Source organism: Tachyglossus aculeatus, chromosome 22 (assembly GCF_015852505.1).
Source record: "Tachyglossus aculeatus isolate mTacAcu1 chromosome 22, mTacAcu1.pri, whole genome shotgun sequence".
In the NCBI taxonomy this organism is placed as follows: Eukaryota; Metazoa; Chordata; class Mammalia; order Monotremata; family Tachyglossidae; genus Tachyglossus; species Tachyglossus aculeatus.
This window is the reverse complement of record NC_052087.1, coordinates 54,017,509-54,037,306: the sequence shown is the minus strand read 5'-3', so window position 1 is coordinate 54,037,306 and position 19,798 is coordinate 54,017,509. Positions and strand designations below refer to the sequence as shown.

At 48.2% G+C, this 19,798-nt stretch overlaps 1 protein-coding gene across 1 annotated transcript in view; it reads right to left on the bottom strand.

Moving 5' to 3' along the window:
- Window positions 1-6,448: 6,448 nt before the first annotated feature.
- The window catches only part of TALDO1 (transaldolase 1), a 54,718-nt gene continuing 41,368 nt past the window's right edge, over window positions 6,449-19,798 (bottom strand). The window contains exons 6-8 of the mRNA XM_038764333.1: window positions 16,364-16,561; window positions 11,029-11,174; window positions 6,449-6,694 (exon numbers count right to left, since the gene is read on the bottom strand). Coding sequence (XP_038620261.1) covers window positions 6,662-6,694; window positions 11,029-11,174; window positions 16,364-16,561 — 377 coding nt within the window. The 3' untranslated portion in view covers window positions 6,449-6,661. The remainder of the gene's footprint in view (window positions 6,695-11,028; window positions 11,175-16,363; window positions 16,562-19,798) is intronic.

The following is a 19,798-nucleotide window of genomic DNA, read 5'->3' as shown; positions in this document are numbered from 1 at the left end:
CATCTGTACAATGGGGATTAAGACTGTGAGCCCCACGTGGGACAAACGGATCACCTTGTATCCCCCTCCCAGCAGCTTAGAACAGTGCTCTGCACATTGTAAGCGCTTAACAAATGCCATTATTATTATTATCTATACAGGTGCTGTGGGGAAGGGAAGGAGGTAAGGCGGGGGGGGGTGGAGGGGGCTTCACTTCTCTGAGCCTCAGTGACCTCATCTGTACAATGGGGATTAAGACTGTGAGCCCCACGTGGGACAAACTGATCACCTTGTATCCCCCTCCCAGCAGCTTAGAACAGTGCTCTGCACATTGTAAGCGCTTAACAAATGCCATTATTATTATTATCATTATTATTATTATTATTATTCTTATAAGGCCTCCTGGAGGAGGTGAGCTCTCAAGAGCAGCAAAATGCCCCGTGCCCCCTCGGTGTTCCAGAGGCCCACCAGTTGGTAGAAGCGGGGAGGCCTCTGCCCTTCCCCGGGAAGAAGCCACCCATCTTCCCTGACGGACTGAGTAGCAAAAAAGCAGGAAAAAGCCTGGTCCTGGGCGTCAGAAGGACCTGGGTTCTAATTCCTGCTCTGCCGCTTGTCTGCTGTGTGATCTTGGGCAGGCCACTGAACTTCTCTGGGCTCACTTACCTCATCGCCCATCACCGTTGATCATTCTGTGCATGTTGCAGGGCCGAAGCGTGTGCTTTCATTCAGTCGATCGTGTTTATTGAACGCTTACTGTGTGCAGAGCACTGGACTAAGCGCTTGGGAGAAGATGATAGAACAATAGCTCTCTTCCTCCCTTCAAAGCCCTACTGAGAGCTCGCCTCCTCCAGGAGGCCTTCCCACACTGAGCCCCCTCCTCCCCCTCCCCATCCTCACCTCCTTCCCCTCCCCACAGCACCTGTATATATGTTTGTATGGATTTATTACTCTATTTTATTGGCACATATTTATTCTATTTATTTTATTTTGTTAGCATGTTTGGTTTTGTTCTCTGTCTCCCCCTTCTAGACTGTGAGCCCGCTGTTGGATAGGGACCATCTCTATATGTTGCCAACTTGGACTTCCCAAGCGCTTAGTCCAGTGCTCTGCACATAGTAAGCGCTCAATAAATACGATTGATGATTGATGATGATTGATGATAAATACAATTGAATGAATGAATCTACAACTTCTAGACTGTGAGCCCCCAGTTGGGTAGGGACCGTCTCTAGATGTTCCCAACTTGGACTTCCCAAGCGCTTAGTCCAGTGCTCTGCACACAGTAAGCGCTCAATAAACACGACTGAATGAATGAAAGGAAATGGGGATGAAGACTGTGAGCCCCATGGCGGGCGGGGACTGTGTCCAACCTGATTACCTTGTCTCTGTCAGCAATTAGTACAGCGCTTGGCACATAGTAAGTGCTTAATAAATACCATTTAGGGAAAAAAAATAAGGCCACCCCAAAGTGGACTAGTGGCTTGTTGGTTTTTTTTTTTTTACCCACTTTGTCCAAACAGTCCTTCCTCCAAGCTACCCTCTGCACGATAATGTGGGCCAGCAGCTGGGCTGCAGGCTGGAATCAATCAATCAATCCTATTTATTGAGCGCTTACTGTGTGCAGAGCCCTGTACTAAGCGCTTGGGAAGTACAAGTTGGCAACATATAGAGACAGTCCCAAACAGTGCTTTGCACATAGTAAGCGCTTAACAAATGCCATCATCGTTATTATTATAGTCCCTACCCAACGGTGGGCTCACGGTCTAGAAGGGGGAGACAGAGAACAAAACCAAACATATTAACAAAATAAAATAGAATAGATATGTACACGTAAAATAGAGTAATAAATATGTACAAACATATATACAGGTGACCTGGAATGACCTGGTTACCCCATGAGCAGCTTGGAAAGGAATAATAATAATTATTATTACTGTGGTATTTCATTTGTTCATATATACTGAGCACTTACTGTGTGCATTCGTTCATATATATTGAGCACTTACTGTGTGCAGAGCACTATACTGAGCAACGCCGACTATGTGTCAAGAGATGCATTATAGCATAGTGGATAGAGCCTGGGCCTGGGAGCGAGAAGGTCGTGGGTTCTAATTCTGGTTATGCCACTTATAATAATGACATTTGTTAAGCACTTACTATGTGCAGAGCACTGTTCTAAGCGCTGGGGGTGGATACAAGGTGATCAAGTTGTCCCACATGGGGCTCACAGTCTTAATCCCCATTTTACAGATGAGGGAACTGAGGCTCAGAGAAGTTAAGTGACTTGTCCAAGGTCACACAGCAGACGTGGCGGGGCTGGGATTCGAACCCATGACCTCTGACTCCAAAGCCCGTGCTCTTCTCCACTGAGCCATGCTGCTCCCCTATCTTACTTCCCAAGTGCTTAGTACAGTGCTCTGCACACAGTAAGTGCTCAATAAATACGATTGATTGATTGATTCTGTGTGACCTGGGCAAGTCACTTCACTTCTCTGGGCTTCAGCTCCCTCCTCTGCAAAATGGGGATTGAGACTGTGAACCCCATGGGGGACAGGGACTGTGCCCAACCTGATTTGCTTGGATTCACCCCAGCGCTTAGTACAATGCCTGGCATATAGTAGGCGCTTAACAAGTACCATCATTATTATTATTATCCTCTGGACTCCCACATTCAGGCACCATCAGTGTGGTAAGTACTGTAAACTCATTATGGGCAGGGAATGTGTCTGCTTATTGTTCTATTGTGCTCTCCCAAGCACTTAAGTCCAGTTCTCTGCACAAAGTACTCAAAAAATATTCAATCGTAATAATAATAATAATGTTGGCATTTGTTAAGCGCTTACTATGTGCAAAGCACTGTTCTAAGCACTTGGGGGGGATACAAAGCGATCAGGTTGTCCCTCGTGGGGCTCACAGTCTTAATCCCCATTTTACAGATGAGGTCACTGAGGCTCAGAGAAGTTAAGTGACTTGCCCAAGGTCACACAGCAGACGTGTGGCGGAGCCGGGATTCAAACCCATGACCTCTGACGCCAAAGCCCGGGCTCTTTCCACTGAGCCACGCTGCTTCTCAGCGTGTAGATGTTTCTTCGTATTTTGTTTGTACGTATTTATTACTCCATTTATTTATTTTGCTTGTACCTATCTATTCTATTTATTTTATTTTGTTAATATGTTTGGTTTTGTTGTCTGTCTCCCCCTTCTAGACTGTGAGCCCGCTGTTGGCTAGGGACCGTCTCTAGATGTTGCCAACTTGGACTTCCCAAGCGCTTAGTCCAGTGCTCTGCACACAGTAAGCGCTCAATAAATACGATTGATTGATTGATTGATTGATTGCTGTGGCAGGTGGGCTGACGAGGCATTCTGGGACATGCCAAGGGGTGCCACTAGGAAAGCTCCTACTCTAGGACTTCCTCTCATTCATTCAATCGTATTTATTGAGCGCTTCCTGTGTGCAGAGCACTGGACTAAGCGCTTGGGAAGTCCAAGTCGGCAACATCTAGAGACGGTCCCTACCCGACAGCGGGCTCACAGTCTAGAAGGGGGAGACAGACGACCAAAGTTATTGAGCGCTTACTGTGTGCCGAGCACTGTGCTAACTGCTGACAGAGACAAGTTAATCAGGTTGGACACAGTCCCCGCCCCACATGGGGCTCACAGTCTTCACCCCCATTTTGTAGATGAGGTAAAGGAAGCCCGGAGAAGTTAAGTGGCTTGCCCAAGGTCACACAGCAGACAAGCGGCAGAGCAGGAATTAGAACCCAGGTCCTTCTGATGCCCAGGACCAGGCTTTTTCCTGCTTTTTTGCTACTCAGTCCCAACCCTGGGGCTGTCAGGGAAGATGGGTGGCTTCTTCCCGGGGAAGGGCTTACACTTGGTAATAACGATAATTATGGTACTTGTTAAGCACCTACTATGTGCTAAGCGCTGGGGTAGATACAAGTTAATCAGGTTGGACACAGTCCCTGTCCCACAAGGGGCTCACAATCTTCATCCCCATTCTACCGATACAAGGTAATCGGGTTGTCCCACGTGGGGCTCACAGTCTTCATCCCCATTTTACAGATGAGGGAACCGAGGCCCAGAGAAGTGAAGTGGCTTGCCCAAGGTCACACAGCTGACAGGTGGCAGAGCTGGGATTCGAACCCATGACCCCGACTCCCAAGCCCGGGCTCTTTCCACTGAGCCACGCTGCTTCCCGGCAGAGAGATAAAATGAAGTGGCGGGGCTGGGAGGGGGAAATGAAGAAAGGGAGCGAGTCAGGGCGACGCAGAAGGGAGTGGGAGAGGAGGAAAAGTGGGGCTTTGGGAAGGCCTCCTGGAGGAGAGGGGCCTTCAATGGTCCTCCCCCTTCTAGACTGTGAGCCCACTGTTGGGTAGGGACTGTCTCTAGATGTTGCCAACTTGTACTTCCCAAGCGCTTAGTACAGTGCTCTGCACACAGTAAGCGCTCAATAAATACGACTGAATGAATGAATGAATGAATGAATAAGGCTTTGAAGCGGGGGACAGAGAGCTCGCTCTCTTCCTCCCTTCAAGGCCCTACTGAGAGCTCACCTCCTCCAGGAGGCCTTCCCACACTGAGCCCCTTCCTTCCTCTCCCCCTCGTCCCCTTCTCCATCCCCCCATCTTACCTCCTTCCCTTCCCCACAGCACCTGTATATATGGATATATGTTTGTACAGATTTATTACTCTATTTATTTTGCTTGTACATATCTATTCTATTTATTTTATTAGTATGTTTGGTTTTGTCTCCCCCTTTTAGACTGTAAGCCCACTGTTGGGTAGGGAATGTATATGTTGCCAATTTGTACTTCCCAAGCGCTTAGTACAGTGCTCTGCACACAGTAAGTGCTCAATAAATATGATTGATGATGATGATGATGATGATGATGGTGACAGTCATTGGGGGATTTGAGGAGGGAGGGTATTCCAGGCCAGGGGAAGGATGCGGGCCGGGGGTCGATGGACGGACAGGTGAGAACGAGGCCCAGTGAGGAGGTGAGCGGTGGCAGAGGACCGGAGTCCCCTTCTAGACTGTAAGCCCACTGTTGGGTAGGGACCGTCTCTAGATGTTGCCGAGTTGGACTTCCCAAGCACTTAGTCCAGTGCTCTGCACGCAGTAAGCGCTCAATAAATACGATAGAATGAATGAATGAATAAGGGAACTGAGGCCCAGAGAAGTGAAGTGACTTGCCCAAAGTCACCCAGCTGCTATTTATTTTGTTAATGATGTGCAGCTTTAATCCAATTTGTTTTGATGATTTTGACCCCTGTCTACATGTTTCGTTTTGTTCTCTGTCTCCCCCTTCTAGACTGTGAGCCCACTGTTGGGTAGGGACCGTCTCTAGATGTTGCCAACTTGGACTTCCCCAGCGCTTAGTACAGTGCTCTGCACACAGTAAGCGCTCAATAAATACGATTGAATGAATGAATGAATAAGGGAACTGAGGCCCAGAGAAGTGAAGTGACTTGCCCAAAGTCACCCAGCTGCTATTTATTTTGTTAGTGATGTGCAGACAGCTTTAATCTGATTTGTTTTGATTTTTGACACCTGTCTACATGTTTCCGTCTCCCCCTTCTAGACTGTGAGCCCGCTGTTGGGTAGGGACCGTCTCTAGATGTTGCTGAGTTGGACTTCCCAAGCGCTTAGTCCAGTGCTCTGCACACAGTAAGTGCTCAATAAATACGATTGAATGAATGAATCAATAAGGCGCTTAGTCCAGTGCTCTGCACACAGTAAGTGCTCAATAAATACGATTGAATGAATGAATGAATAAGGGAACTGAGGCCCAGTGAAGTGACTTGCCCAATGTCACCCAGCTGCTATTTATTTTGTTAGTGATGTGCATATAGCTTTAATCCGATTTGTTTTGATGATTTTGACCCCTGTCTACGTTTTGTTTTGTTGTCTGTCTCCCCCTTCTAGACCTTGAGCCCGCTGTTGGGTAGGGACCGTCTCTAGATGTTGCCGACTTGGACTTCCCAAGCGCTTAGTCCAGTGCTCTGCACACAGTAAGCGCTCAATAAATACTATTGAATGAATGAATAAGGGAACTGAGGCCCAGAGAAGTGAAGTGACTTGCCCAAAGTCACCCAGCTGCTATTTATTTTGTTAATGATGTGCATATAGCTTTAATTCGATTTGTTTTGATGATTTTGACCCGTCTACATGTTTCGTTTTGTTGTCTGTCTCCCCCTTCTAGCCCGCTGATGGGTAGGGACTGTCTCTAGATGTTGCCGACTTGGACTTCCCAAGCGCTTAGCCCGGTGCTCTGCACACAGTAAGCGCTCAATAATACGACTGAATGAAGTGGCGGAGACGGGATTAGAACCCAGGTCCTTCTGACTCCCAAGACCGTGATCTGCTAGGCTGCACTGTTAGGGCAGGGTGGACCAGGCCTCTGGGCGCTGGGCGGCTCGAGGGAGCACCCGGGACGAAACGCGACCTCCCGACAGAACCAGCCAAGCCCAAGAAGTGGCCGTTTTAATGCACCGGGGAAACCCCTCCATGTAAAAATTGAAAATGCTTGATCTGTCCCTCTGGATACTCATTTAAAAAGGAAAAGAAAAAAAAAAAGGCAAAAACTCATCGATCGACGGGGATTTTCTGCTGGACGGCTGCATCCGCTCACCGGGGGGAGACGCCTCGGCCCCTCCGCTGGTCGCCGTGGCCGGACGTTCATTTCCCATTTTCGGCGCTGAACATCCGTTCCTGGAAGCGAAGCCCCCAGACCGGAATGATTTGATCTGGAATGCCCCCAATCCCTCTGCCCATCCGCCAAGCTCGCACTCTTCCTCCCTTCAAGGCCCTACTGAGAGCTCACCTCCTCCAGGAGGCCTTCCCACACTGAGCCCCCTCCTCCCCCTCTCCATCCCCCCCATCTTACCTCCTTCCCATCCCCACACCACCTGTATATATGTTTGTACATATTTATTACTCTATTTATTTTACCTGTACATATCTATTCTATTTATTTTATTTTGTTAGTATGTTTGGTTTAGTTCTCTGTCTCCCCCTTTTAGACTGTGAGCCCACTGGTGGGTAGGGACTGTCTCTAGATGTTGCCAATTTGTACTTCCCAAGCGCTTAGTACAGTGCTCTGCACATAGTAAGCGCTCAAAAAATACAATTGATGATGATGATGATGTTAGACCGCTTACTATGTGCCAAGCACTGTTCTAAGCACGGGGGTGGATACAAGGCAATGAGGTTGTCCCATGTGGGGCTCACAATGTTCAATCAATCAATCAATCAATCGTATTGATTGAGCCCTTACTGTGTGCAGAGCACTGTACTAAGCGCTTGCCCAGCTGACAGAGGAGGTAACTGAGGCGCAGAGATTCCATCAATCAATCGTATTTATTGAGCGCTTACTGTGTGCAGAGCATTGTACTAAGCGCTTGCCCAATTGACAGAGGAGGTAACTGAGGTGCAGAGAATCCATCAATCAATCATATTTATTGAACGCTTACTGTGTGCAGAGCACGGTACTAAGCGCTTGCCCAATTGACGGAGGAGGTAACTGAGGCGCAGAGCATCCATCAATCGTATTTATTGAGCGCTTACTGTGTGCAAAGCACTGTACTAAGCGCTTGCCCAACGGACAGGAGGTAACTGAGGTGCAGAGAATCCATCAATCAATCATATTTATTGAACGCTTACTGTGTGCAGAGCACTGGACTAAGCGCTTGCCCAACTGACAGAGGAGGTAACTGAGGCGCAGAGAATCCATCAATCAATCGTATTTATTGAGCGCTTACTGTGTGCAGAGCACTGTACTAAGCGCTTGCCCAACTGATGGAGGAGGTAACAGGCGCAGAGAATCAATCAATCGTATTTATTGAGCGCTTACTGTGTGCAGAGCACTGTACTAAGCGCTTGGGAAGTCCAAGTTGGCAACATATAGAGCCGGTCCCGACCCAACAGTGGGCTCACAGTCTAGAAGTGAAGTGGCTTGCCCAAGGTCACACAGCAGACAATAATAATAATGTTGGTACTTGTTAAGCGCTTACTATGTGCAAAGCACTGTTCTAAGCGCTGGGGGGAATACAAGTCCTTTAGACTGTGAGCCCGTTGTTGGGTAGGGACTGCCTCTATATGTTGCCGACTTGTACTTCCCAAGCGCTTAGTCCAGTGCTCTGCACACAGTAAGCGCTCAATAAATACGATTGATGAAGGAGATGAGGTTGTCCCCCGTGGGGCTCACAGTCTTAATCCCCATTTTCCAGATGAGGGAACCGAGGCCCAGAGAAGTGAAGTGGCTTGCCCAAGGTGACACAGCAGACAAGTGGCGGAGGCAGAATTAGAACCCACATCCCCCGACTCCCAAGCCCGGGCTGTCCCCGCTATGCCAAGCTGCTTCTCCTCGCTCCGGCGGTCTCTCCCAAGCGCTCAGGTCAGTGCTCTGCGCACAGTAGACTGGAAACTCCTTGAGGGCAAGGAACATCGTCTAACTATTGGCTTCTCCCAAACGCTCAGTACAGCGCTCTGCACGCAGTAGACTGGGAGCCCCTGGAGGGTAGTGAATGTATCCACTAACGCCACTGGACTCTCCCAAGCGCTCAGCACAGCGCTCTGCACACGGTAGACCGAAAGCCCCTCGATGGTGGTGAGGGTGGATACCAACTTTACTGTCCTCTCCCAAGTGCTCGGAACAGTGCTCGGCACGCAGTAAGCGTGGCTCAGTGGAAAGAGCCCGGGCTTGGGAGTCAGAGGTCCTGGGTTCTAATCCCGGCTCTGCCCCTTGTCAGCTGTGTGACTTTGGGCAAGTTACTTCACTTCTCTGGGCCTCAGTTCCCTCATCTGGAAAATGGGGATGAAGACTGTGAGCCCCCCGTGGGACAACCTGATCACCTTGTATCCCCCCCAGCGCTTAGAACAGTGCTTTGCCCAGAGTAAGCGCTTAACAAATACCATTATTTGTAACCTCCCCAGCACTTAGAACAGTGCTTGATCACCTTGTATCCTCCCAGCGCTTAGAACAGTGCTTTGCACATAGTAAGCGCTTAACAAATACCATTATTTGTAACCTCCCCACCGCTTACAACAGTGCTTTGCACATAGTAAGCGCTTAATAAATGCCATCATTATTATTATTCTCTGGGCCTCAGTTCCCTCACCTGTCAAATGGGGATGAAGACCGCGAGCCCCCCGTGGGACAACCTGATCACCTTGATCTCCCCCCAGCGCTTAGAACAGTGCTTTGCACATAGTAAGCGCTTAACAAATACCATTATTTGTAACCTCCCCAGTGCTTAGAACAGTGCTTTGCACATAGTAAGCGCTTCATAAATGCCATCATTATTATTATTCTCTGGGCCTCAGTTCCCTCACCTGTCAAATGGGGATAATAATAATAATGGCATTTATTAAGCGCTTACTATGTGCAGAGCACTGTTCTAAGCGCTGGGGAATTTACAAGGTGATCAGGTTGTCCCACGGGGGGCTCACAGTCTTCATCCCCATTTTACAGATGAGGGAACTGAGGCCCAGAGAAGTTAAGTGACTTGCCCAAAGTCACACAGTTGACAAGTGGTGGAGCCGGGATTTGAACCCATGACCTCTGACTCCAAAGCCCGGGCTTTTTTCCACCGAGATGAAGACGGTGAGCCCCACGTAGGACAACCTGATCACCTTGATCCCCCCCCAGCGCTTAGAACAGTGCTTTGCACATAGTAAGCGCTTCATAAATGCCATCATTATTATTATTCTCTGGGCCTCACTTCCCTCACCTGTCAAATGGGGATGAAGACCGCGAGCCCCCCGTGGGACAACCTGATCACCTTGATCCCCCCAGCGCTTAGAACAGTGCTTTGCACATAGTAAGCGCTTCATAAATGCCATCATTATTATTATTCTCTGGGCCTCACTTCCCTCACCTGTCAAATGGGGATGAAGACCGCGAGCCCCCCGTGGGACAACCTGATCGCCTTGATCCCCCCCAGCGCTTAGAACAGTGCTTTGCACATAGTAAGAGCTGCATAAATGCCATCATTATTATTATTCTCTGGGCCTCACTTCCCTCAGCTGTCAAATGGGGATGAAGACCATGAGCCCCACGTGGGACAACCTGATCCCCTTGTATCTCCCCAGCGCTTAGAACAGTGCTTTGCACATAGTAAGCGCTTCATAAATGCCATCATTATTATCATTCTCTGGGCCTCAGTTCCCTCACCTGTCAAATGGGGATGAAGACCATGAGCCCCCCGTGGGACAACCTGATCACCTTGTATCCCCCCAGCGCTTAGAACAGTGCTTTGCACATAGTAAGCGCTTCATAAATGCCATCATTATTATTATTCTCTGGGCCTCACTTCCCCCACCTGTCAAATGGGGATGAAGACCGCTAGCCCCCCGTGGGACAACCTGATCGCCTTGATCCCCCCAGCGCTTAGAACAGTGCTTTGCACAGAGTAAGCGCTTAATAAATGCCATCATTATTATTCTTCTCTGGGCCTCACTTCCCTCACCTGTCAAATGGGGATGAAGACCGTGAGCCCCATGTGGGACAACCTGATCACCTTGATCCCCCCAGCGCTTAGAACAGTGCTTTGCATAGCGTAAACGCTTAACAAATACCATCATCATCATTATTACTATTATTATTATTACCCCAGCGTTTAGAACAGTGCCTGACACATAGTAAGTGCTTAACAAAAAGGGTTGGGGGGCTGGGGAGAGGACTCGATGTTTCAGGAGTTGAGCGTGGCTCATTGGAAGGAGCCCGGGCTTCGGAGTCAGAGGTCACGGGTTCAAACCCCGCCTCCGCAGCATGTCTGCTGTGTGACCTTGGGCAAGCCACTGAACTTCTCTGAGCCTCAGTTACCTCGTCTATAAAATGGGAATTAAAAGATTGTGAGCCCCACGTGGGGCAACTTGATCAGCTTGTATCCCCCCAGCGCTTAGAACAGTGCTCTGCACATAGTAAGCGCTTCAATACCATCATCATCATTATTATTATTATTATTATTATTATTATGGGGGCGCGGGCAGGGGAGGGGCCGCCGCCGCCACCGGCCTCCTCCGGTCCCGGAGCGGGTCCTCACCTTCAGCATCCTCTCCAGCTTCCCGGCGTCGGCGGCAAACTTGCGGATCCCGTCGGAGAGCTTCTCCACGGCCATCTGGTCCTCGTTGTGCTGCCAGCGGAAGGCCTTCTCGTCCAGGTGGACCTTCTCCAAGTCACTGGCCTGGGCTGCGGGGGGCACACGGTCAAAGACCCCCTCACCCTTGACTCTAAAAGCCATCCATCATCATCATCACCATCAATGAAGACTGTGAAGCCCCCCCGCCGTGGGACAACCTGATCGCTTTGTCAGCCGTGCGGCTTCGGGCGAGTCACTTCACTTCTCTGGGCCTCAGTTCCCTCATCTGTAAAATGGGGCTGAAGACTGTGAGCCCCCCCGTGGGACAACCTGATCCCCTTGTAACCTCCCCAGCGCTTAGAACAGTGCTTTGCACATAGTAAGCACTTAATAAATGCCATCATCATCATCACCTTGTAGCCTCCCCAGCGCTTAGAACAGTGCTTTGCACATAGTAAGCGCTTAATAAATGCCATCATTATTACTACAAGTCGGCAACGTACATCATCATCATCATCATCAATGAAGACTGTGAAGCCCCCCCCCGCCGTGGGACAACCTGATCGCCTTGTCAGCCGTGCGGCTTCGGGCGAGTCACTTCACTTCTCTGGGCCTCAGTTCCCTCATCTGTAAAATGGGGGTGAAGACTGTGAGCCCCATGTGGGATAACCTGATCCCCTTGTAACCTCCCCAGCGCTTAGAACAGTGCTTTGCACATAGTAAGCGCTTAATAAATGCCATCATTATTACTACAAGTCGGCAACGTGCATCATCATCATCATCATCAACGAAGACTGTGAAGCCCCCCCCCGCCGTGGGACAACCTGATCACCTAGTCAGCCGTGCGGCTTCGGGCGAGTCACTTCACTTCTCTGGGCCTCAGTTCCCTCATCTGTAAAATGGGGGTGAAGACTGTGAGCCCCATGTGGGACAACCTGATCCCCTTGTAACCTCCCCAGCGCTTAGAACAGTGCAGCGCTTAATAAATGCCATCATCATCATCACCTTGTAGCCTCCCCAGCGCTTAGAACAGTGCTTTGCGCATAGTAAGCGCTTAATAAATGCCATCATTATTACTACAAGTCGGCAACGTACATCATCATCATCATCATCAATGAAGACTGTGAAGCCCCCCCCCCGCCGTGGGACAACCTGATCGCCTTGTCAGCCGTGCGGCTTCGGGCGAGTCACTTCACTTCTCTGGGCCTCAGTTCCCTCATCTGTAAAATGGGGCTGAAGACTGTGAGCCCCCCTGTGGGACAACCTGATCCCCTTGTAACCTCCCCAGCGCTTAGAACAGTGCTTTGCACATAGTAAGCGCTTAATAAATGCCATCATCATCGTCACCTTGTAGCCTCCCCAGCGCTTAGAACAGTGCTTTGCACATAGTAAGCGCTTAATAAATGCCATCATTATTACTACAAGTCGGCAACGTACATCATCATCATCATCATCATCAACGAAGACTGTGAAGCCCCCCCCCCCCCCCCGCCGTGGGACAACCTGATTGCCTTGTCAGCCGTGCGGCTTCGGGCGAGTCACTTAACTTCTCTGGGCCTCAGTTCCCTCATCTGTAAAATGGGGGTGAAGACTGTGAGCCCCCCTGTGGGACAACCTGATCCCCTTGTAACCTCCCCAGCGCTTAGAACAGTGCTTTGCACATAGTAAGCGCTTAATAAATGCCATCATCATCATCACCTTGTAACCTCCGCAGCGCTTAGAACAGTGCTTTGCACATAGTAGAAGCAGCATGGCTCAGTGGAAAGAGCCTGGGCTTCGGAGTCAGAGGTCATGAGTTCAAATCCCAGCTCCACCACTCGTCAGCTGTGTGACTTTGGGCAAGTCACTTAAATTCTCTGGGCCTCAGTGACCTCATCTGTAAAATGGGGATTAACACTGTGAGCCCCACGGGGGACAACCTGATCACCTTGTAAATTCCCCAGCGCTTAGAACAGTGCTCTGCACATAGTAAGCGCTTAATAAATGCCATTATTATTATTATTATTATTATTATTATTATTATAGTAAGCGCTTAATAAATGCCATCATTATTATTACAAGTCGGCAACGTACATCATCATCATCAATCGTATTTATTGAGCGCTTACTGTGTGCAGACCTCCCCTCGCTCCCCGCCGCCCCTCCATCTCGCCCACGTCCTGCCTCCGGCCCGCAACGCCCTCCCTCCTCAAATCCCGCCGACAGTGACTCTTTCTAGCCTGGGAAAGAGTCTCTGTTGCCAACTTGTACTTCCCAAGCGCTTAGTACAGTGCTCTGCACACAGTAAGCGCTCAATAAATACGATTGATGATGATGTATGTTGCCGACTTGTAATAATAATGATGGCATATAGTAAGCGCTTACTACGTGCAAAGCACTGTTCTAAGCGCTGGGGAGGTTACAAGGTGATCAGGTTGTCCCACGGGGGGGCTCACAGTCTTCCTCCCCATTTTCCAGATGAGGTCACTGAGGCCCAGAGAAGTGACTTGCCCACAGTCGCACAGTTGACGGTTTCTTCTTTTTTAATGGCACTTATTAAGCGCTTACTATGTGCAAAGCACTGTTCTAAGCGCTGGGGAGGTTACAGGGTGATCAGGTTGTCCCCCGAGGGGCTCCCAGCCTTCATCCCCATTTCACAGATTAGGGAACTGAGGCCTTGTACTTTCCAAGCGCTTAGTCCAGTGCTCTGCACACAGTAAGCGCTCACTAAATACGATTGAATGAATAATAATAATAATAATAATGATGGCATTTGTTAAGCGCTTACTATGTGCAAAGCACTGTTCTAAGCGCTGGGGACGGTACAAGGCGATCAGGTTGTCCCACGGGGGGCTCGCAGTCTTAATCCCCATTTTCCAGATGAGGGAACTGAGGCCCAGAGAAGTGAAGTGACTTGCCCAAAGTCACACAGCTGACAATTGGCAGAGCTGGGATAGCCCATGGGGGAGGCGGGAAGCTGTTGGGATCCCTCTTTTATGTATTTATGTTTTTAATTCATTCAATCGTATTTATTGAGCGCTTACTGTGTGCAGAGCACTGTACTAAGCGCTTGGGAAGTGCAATTTGGCAACGTATAGAGACGGTCCCTACTGTTGTTTGCTACGCTCTTACTGTGTGTCAGGCGCTGTACTGAGCGCCGGGGAGGAGCTAATCGGCTTAGACACAGTCCCTTGTCCCATGTGGGGCTCACAGCCTTCACCCCCATCTAACCTCCTTCCCTTCCCCACAGCACCTGTATATATGTATATATGTTTGTACATATTCATTACTCTATTTATCTTACACATATCTGTTCTATTTATTTTATTTTATTATTTTATTTTATTTTATTTTGTTATTTTATTTGGTTCTGTTTTCTGTCTCCCCCTTTTAGACTGTGAGCCCACTGTTGGGTAGGGACCATCTCTAGATGTTGCCAACTTGTACTTCCCAAGCGCTTAGTACAGTGCTCTGCACACAGTAAGTGCTCAATAAATACGATTGAATGAATGAATGAATGAATAGAGCAAGCGTTCAATACATCTGATTAACTGTACAAGCGCTCAGTACATTGAGAAGCAGCATGGCCTAGTGGCAAGAACATGGGCTTGGGAGCCAGAGGTCGTGGGTTCTAATCCCAGCTCCGTCACTTGTCTGCTGTGTGACCCTGGGCAAGGCACGCAGCCTCTCTGGGCCTCAGTGACCTCATCTGTAAAATGGGGATTGAGACTGTGAGCCCCGCATGGGACAACCTGATGACCTTGTATCTACCCCAGGGCTTAGAACAGTGCTTGGCAAATAGTAAGCACTTAACAAATACCAATATTATTAGTATCAATAATACTAATATACTCCCCCTTCTAGACTGTTCTCCCCCCTTCTAGACTGTGAGCCCATTGTTGGGTAGGGACCGTCTCTAGATATTGCCAACTTGGACTGTAAGCACTGTTCTAAGCGCTGGGGTGGATACAAGGTAATCAGGTTGTCCCACGGGGGGCTCACAGTCTTCATCCCCATTTTCCAGATGAGGTCACTGAGGCCCAGAGAAGTGAAGTGACTTGCCCACAGTTGCACAGCTGACGTTTCTTTTTTTTTTTAATGGCATTTATTAAGCGCTTACTATGTGCAAAGCACTGTTCTAAGCGCTGGGTAGGTTACAAAGTGATCAGGTTGTCCCACGGGGGGCTCACAGTCTTCATCCCCATTTTCCAGATGAGGTCACTGAGGCCCAGAGAAGTGAAGTGACTTGCCCACAGTCGCACAGCTGACGTCTCTTTTTTTTTTTTAATGGCATTTATTAAGCGCTTACCATGTGCAAAGCACTGTTCTAAGCGCTGGGGAGGTTGCAAGGTGATCAGGTGGTCCCCCGAGGGGCTCCCAGTCTTCATCCCCATTTCACAGATGAGGGAACTGAGGCCCAGAGAAGTGAAGTGACTTGCCCACAGTCGCACAGCTGACGGTTTTGTCTTTTTCAATGGCACTTATTAAGCGCTTACTATGTGCAAAGCACAGTTCTAAGCGCTGGAGAGGTTACAAGGTGATCAGGTGGTCCCCCGAGGGGCTCCCAGTCTTCATCCCCATTTTACAGATGAGGTAACTGAGGCCCAGAGAAGTGAAGTGACTTGCCCACAGTTGCACAGCTGACGTTTTTTTCTTTTTTAATGGCACTTACTAAGCGCGTACTATGTGCAAAGCACAGTTCTAAGAGCTGGGGAGGTTACAAGGTGATCAGGTGGTCCCCCGAGGGGCTCCCAGTCTTCATCCCCATTTCACAGATGAGGGAACTGAGGCCCAGAGAAGTGAAGTGACTTGCCCACAGTCGCACAGCTGACGGTTTTTTCTTTTTTAATGGCACTTACTAAGCGCTTACTACGTGCAAAGCACTGTTCTAAGCGCTGGGGAGGTTGCAAAGTGATCAGGTTGTCCCACGGGGGGCTCACAGTCTTCATCCCCATTTTCCAGATGAGGTCACTGAGGCCCAGAGAAGTGAAGTGACTTGCCCACAGTCGCACAGCTGACGGTTTTGTCTTTTTCAATGGCACTTACTAAGCGCTTACCATGTGCAAAGCACTGTTCTAAGAGCTGGGGAGGTTACAAGGTGATCAGGTGGTCCCCCGAGGGGCTCCCAGTCTTCATCCCCATTTCACAGATGAGGTCACTGAGGCCCAGAGAAGTGAAGTGACTTGCCCGGAGTCGCACAGCTGGCAAGTGGCGGGAGCCGGGATTTGAACCCACGACCTCTGACTCCCGAGCCCGGGCTCTTTCCGCGGAGCCACGCTGCTTCTCTAGACGACACGGACGGCCCGGCGGCCCAACTCACCCTCCTTCACGGTGAGCGCGGGCGTCAGCTTGGCGCTGTCCTTGAGGAGCTCCCCCAATAGCTTCGGGGAGATGGTCAGATAGTCGCACCCCGTCAGGGCCTTGATCTCCCCCGTGTTGCGGAAGGAGGCCCCCATCACGATCGTCTTGTAGCCAAATTTCTTGTAGTAATTGTAGATCTTGGTGACGCTTAGAACTCCTAGACAGAGGATAATAATAATAATAATAATGGCATTTACTACACGCTTACTATGGGCAAAGCACAGCTCTAAGCGCTGGAGAGGTTGCAAGGTGAGCAGGTTGTCCCATGGGGGGCTCACAGTGGTGATAATGATAATAATAATGGCATTTATTCAGCGCTTACTATGGGCAAAGCACAGCTCTAAGCGCTGGAGAGGTTGCAAGGTGCGCAGGTTGTCCCATGGGGGGCTCACGGTCTTCATCCCCATTTTACAGATGAGGTCAATGAGGCCCAGAGAATGATAATAATAATAATAATGATGGCATTTATTAAGCGCTTACTATGTGCAAAGCACAGTTCTAAGTACTGGAGAGGTTGCAAGGCGATAATAATAATAATAATAATGGCATTTATTAAGCGCTTACTATGGGCAAAGCACAGCTGTAAACGCTGGAGAGGTTGCAAGGTGAGCAGGCTGTCCCATGGGGGGCTCACAGTCTTCATCCCCATTTTACAGATGAAGTCAATGAAGCCCAAAAAATAATAATAATAATAATAATGGCATTTATTAAGTGCTTACTATGTGCAAAGCACAGTTCTAAGTGCTGGAGATAATAATAATAATAATAATAATGGCATTTATTCAGCACTTACTATGTGCAAAGCACAGTTCTAAGCGCTGGAGAGGTTGCAAGGTGAGCAGGCTGTCCCATGGGGGGCTCACGGTCTTCATCCCCATTTTACAGATGAGGTCAATGAGGCCCAGAGGATAATAATAATAATAATGGCATTTATTAAGTGCTTACTATGTGCAAAGCACAGTTCTAAGTGCTGGAGATAATAATAATAATGGCATTTATTAAGTGCTTACTACGTGCAAAGCACAGTTCTAAGCGCTGGAGAGGTTGCAAGGCGATAACAATAATAATAATAATAATAATAATGGCATTTATTAAGCGCTTACTATGGGCAAAGCACAGCTCTAAGCGCTGGAGAGGTTGCAAGGTGAGCAGGCTGTCCCATGGGGGGCTCACGGTCTTCATCCCCATTTTATAGATGAGGTCACTGAGGCCCAGAGAATAATAATAATAATGGCATTTATTAAGCGCTTACTATGTGCAAAGCACAGTTCTAAGCGCTGGAGAGGTTGCAAGGTGAGCAGGCTGTCCCATGGGGGGCTCACAGTCTTCATCCCCATTTTACAGATGAGGTCAATGAGGCCCAGAGAATAATAATAATAATAATGGCATTTATTAAGTGCTTACTATGTGCAAAGCACAGTTCTAAGTGCTGGAGATAATAATAATAATGGCATTTATTAAGTGCTTACTATGTGCAAAGCACAGTTCTAAGCGCTGGAGAGGTTGCAAGGCGATAATAATAATAATAATAATAATAATAATGGCATTTATTAAGCGCTTACTATGGGCAAAGCACAGCTCTAAGCGCTGGAGAGGTTGCAAGGTGAGCAGGCTGTCCCATGGGGGGCTCACGGTCTTCATCCCCATTTTATATATGAGGTCACTGAGGCCCAGAGAATAATAATAACAATGTCATTTATTAAGCGCTTACTATGTGCAAAGCACAGTTCTAAGCGCTGGAGAGGTTGCAAGGTGATAATAATAAATAATAGCATTTATTAAGCACTTACTATGTGCAAAGCACAGTTCTAAGTGAGGGAGAGGTTGCAAGGTGAGCAGGTTGTCCCATGGGGGGCTCGCAGTCTTCATCCCCATTTTATAGATGAGGTCACTGAGGCCCAGACAATAATAATAATAATAATAATAATAATGGCACTTACTAAGTGCTTACTATGTGCAAAGCACAGTTCTAAGCGCTGGAGAGGTTGCAAGGTGAGCAGGCTGTCCCATGGGGGGCTCACAGTCTTCATCCCCATTTTATAGATGAGGTCACTGAGGCCCAGAGAAGAAGAATAATAATAATGGCATTTATTAAGTGCTTACTATGTGCAAAGCACAGTTCGAAGTGCTGGAGATAATAATAATGGCATTTATTAAGTGCTTACTATGTGCAAAGCACAGTTCTAAGCGCTGGAGAGGTTGCAAGGTGAGCAGGTTGTCCCATGGGGGGCTCACGGTCTTCATCCCCATTTTATAGATGAGGTCACTGAGGCCCAGAGAATAATAATGATAATGGCATTTATTAAGCGCTTACTATGTGCAAAGCACAGTTCTAAGCGCTGGAGAGGTTGCAAGGTGATAATAATAACAATAATAGCATTTATTAAGCGCTTACTATGTGCAAAGCACAGTTCTAAGCGCTGGAGACGTTGCAAGGTGATCAGGTTGTCCCATGGGGGGGCTCACAGCCTTCATCCCCATTTTACAGATGAGGTCACTGAGGCCCAGAGAATAATAATAATAATAATAATAATAATAATAATAATAATAATAATAATAATGGCACTTACTAAGTGCTTACTATGTGCAAAGCACAGTTCTAAGCGCAGGAGAGGTTGCAAGGTGATCAGGTTGTCCCATGGGGGGCTCACGGTCTTCATCCCCATTTTATAGATGAGGTCACTGAGGCCCAGAGAATAATAATAATAATAATAATGGCATTTATTAAGCGCTTACTATGTGCAAAGCACAGCTCTAAGCGCTGGAGAGGTTGCAAGGTGAGCAGGTTGTCCCATGGGGGGCTCACAGTCTTCATCCCCATTTTACAGATGAGGTCAATGAGGCCCAGGGAAGAATAATAATAATAATGGCATTTATTAAGTGCTTACTATGTGCAAAGCACAGTTCTAAGTGCTGGAGATAATAATAATGGCATTTATTAAGTGCTTACTATGTGCAAAGCACAGTTCTAAGCGCTGGAGAGGTTGCAAGGTGAGCAGGCTGTCCCATGGGGGGCTCAGTCTTCATCCCCATTTTATAGATGAGGTCACTGAGGCCCAGAGAATAATAATAATAATAATAATGATGGCATTTATTAAGTGCTTACTATGTGCAAAGCACAGTTCTAAGTGCTGGAGATAATAATAATAATGGCATTTATTAAGTGCTTACTATGTGCAAAGCACAGTTCTAAGTGCTGGAGAGACTGCAAGGTGATCAGGTTGTCCCATGGGGGGCTCACAGTCTTCATCCCCATTTTATAGATGAGGTCATTGAGGCCCAGAGAATAATAATAATAATAATGATGGCATTTATTAAGCGCTTACTATGTGAAAAGAACAGTTCTAAGTGCTGGAGAGGTTGCAAGGTGATCATGGGGGGCTCACAGTCTTCA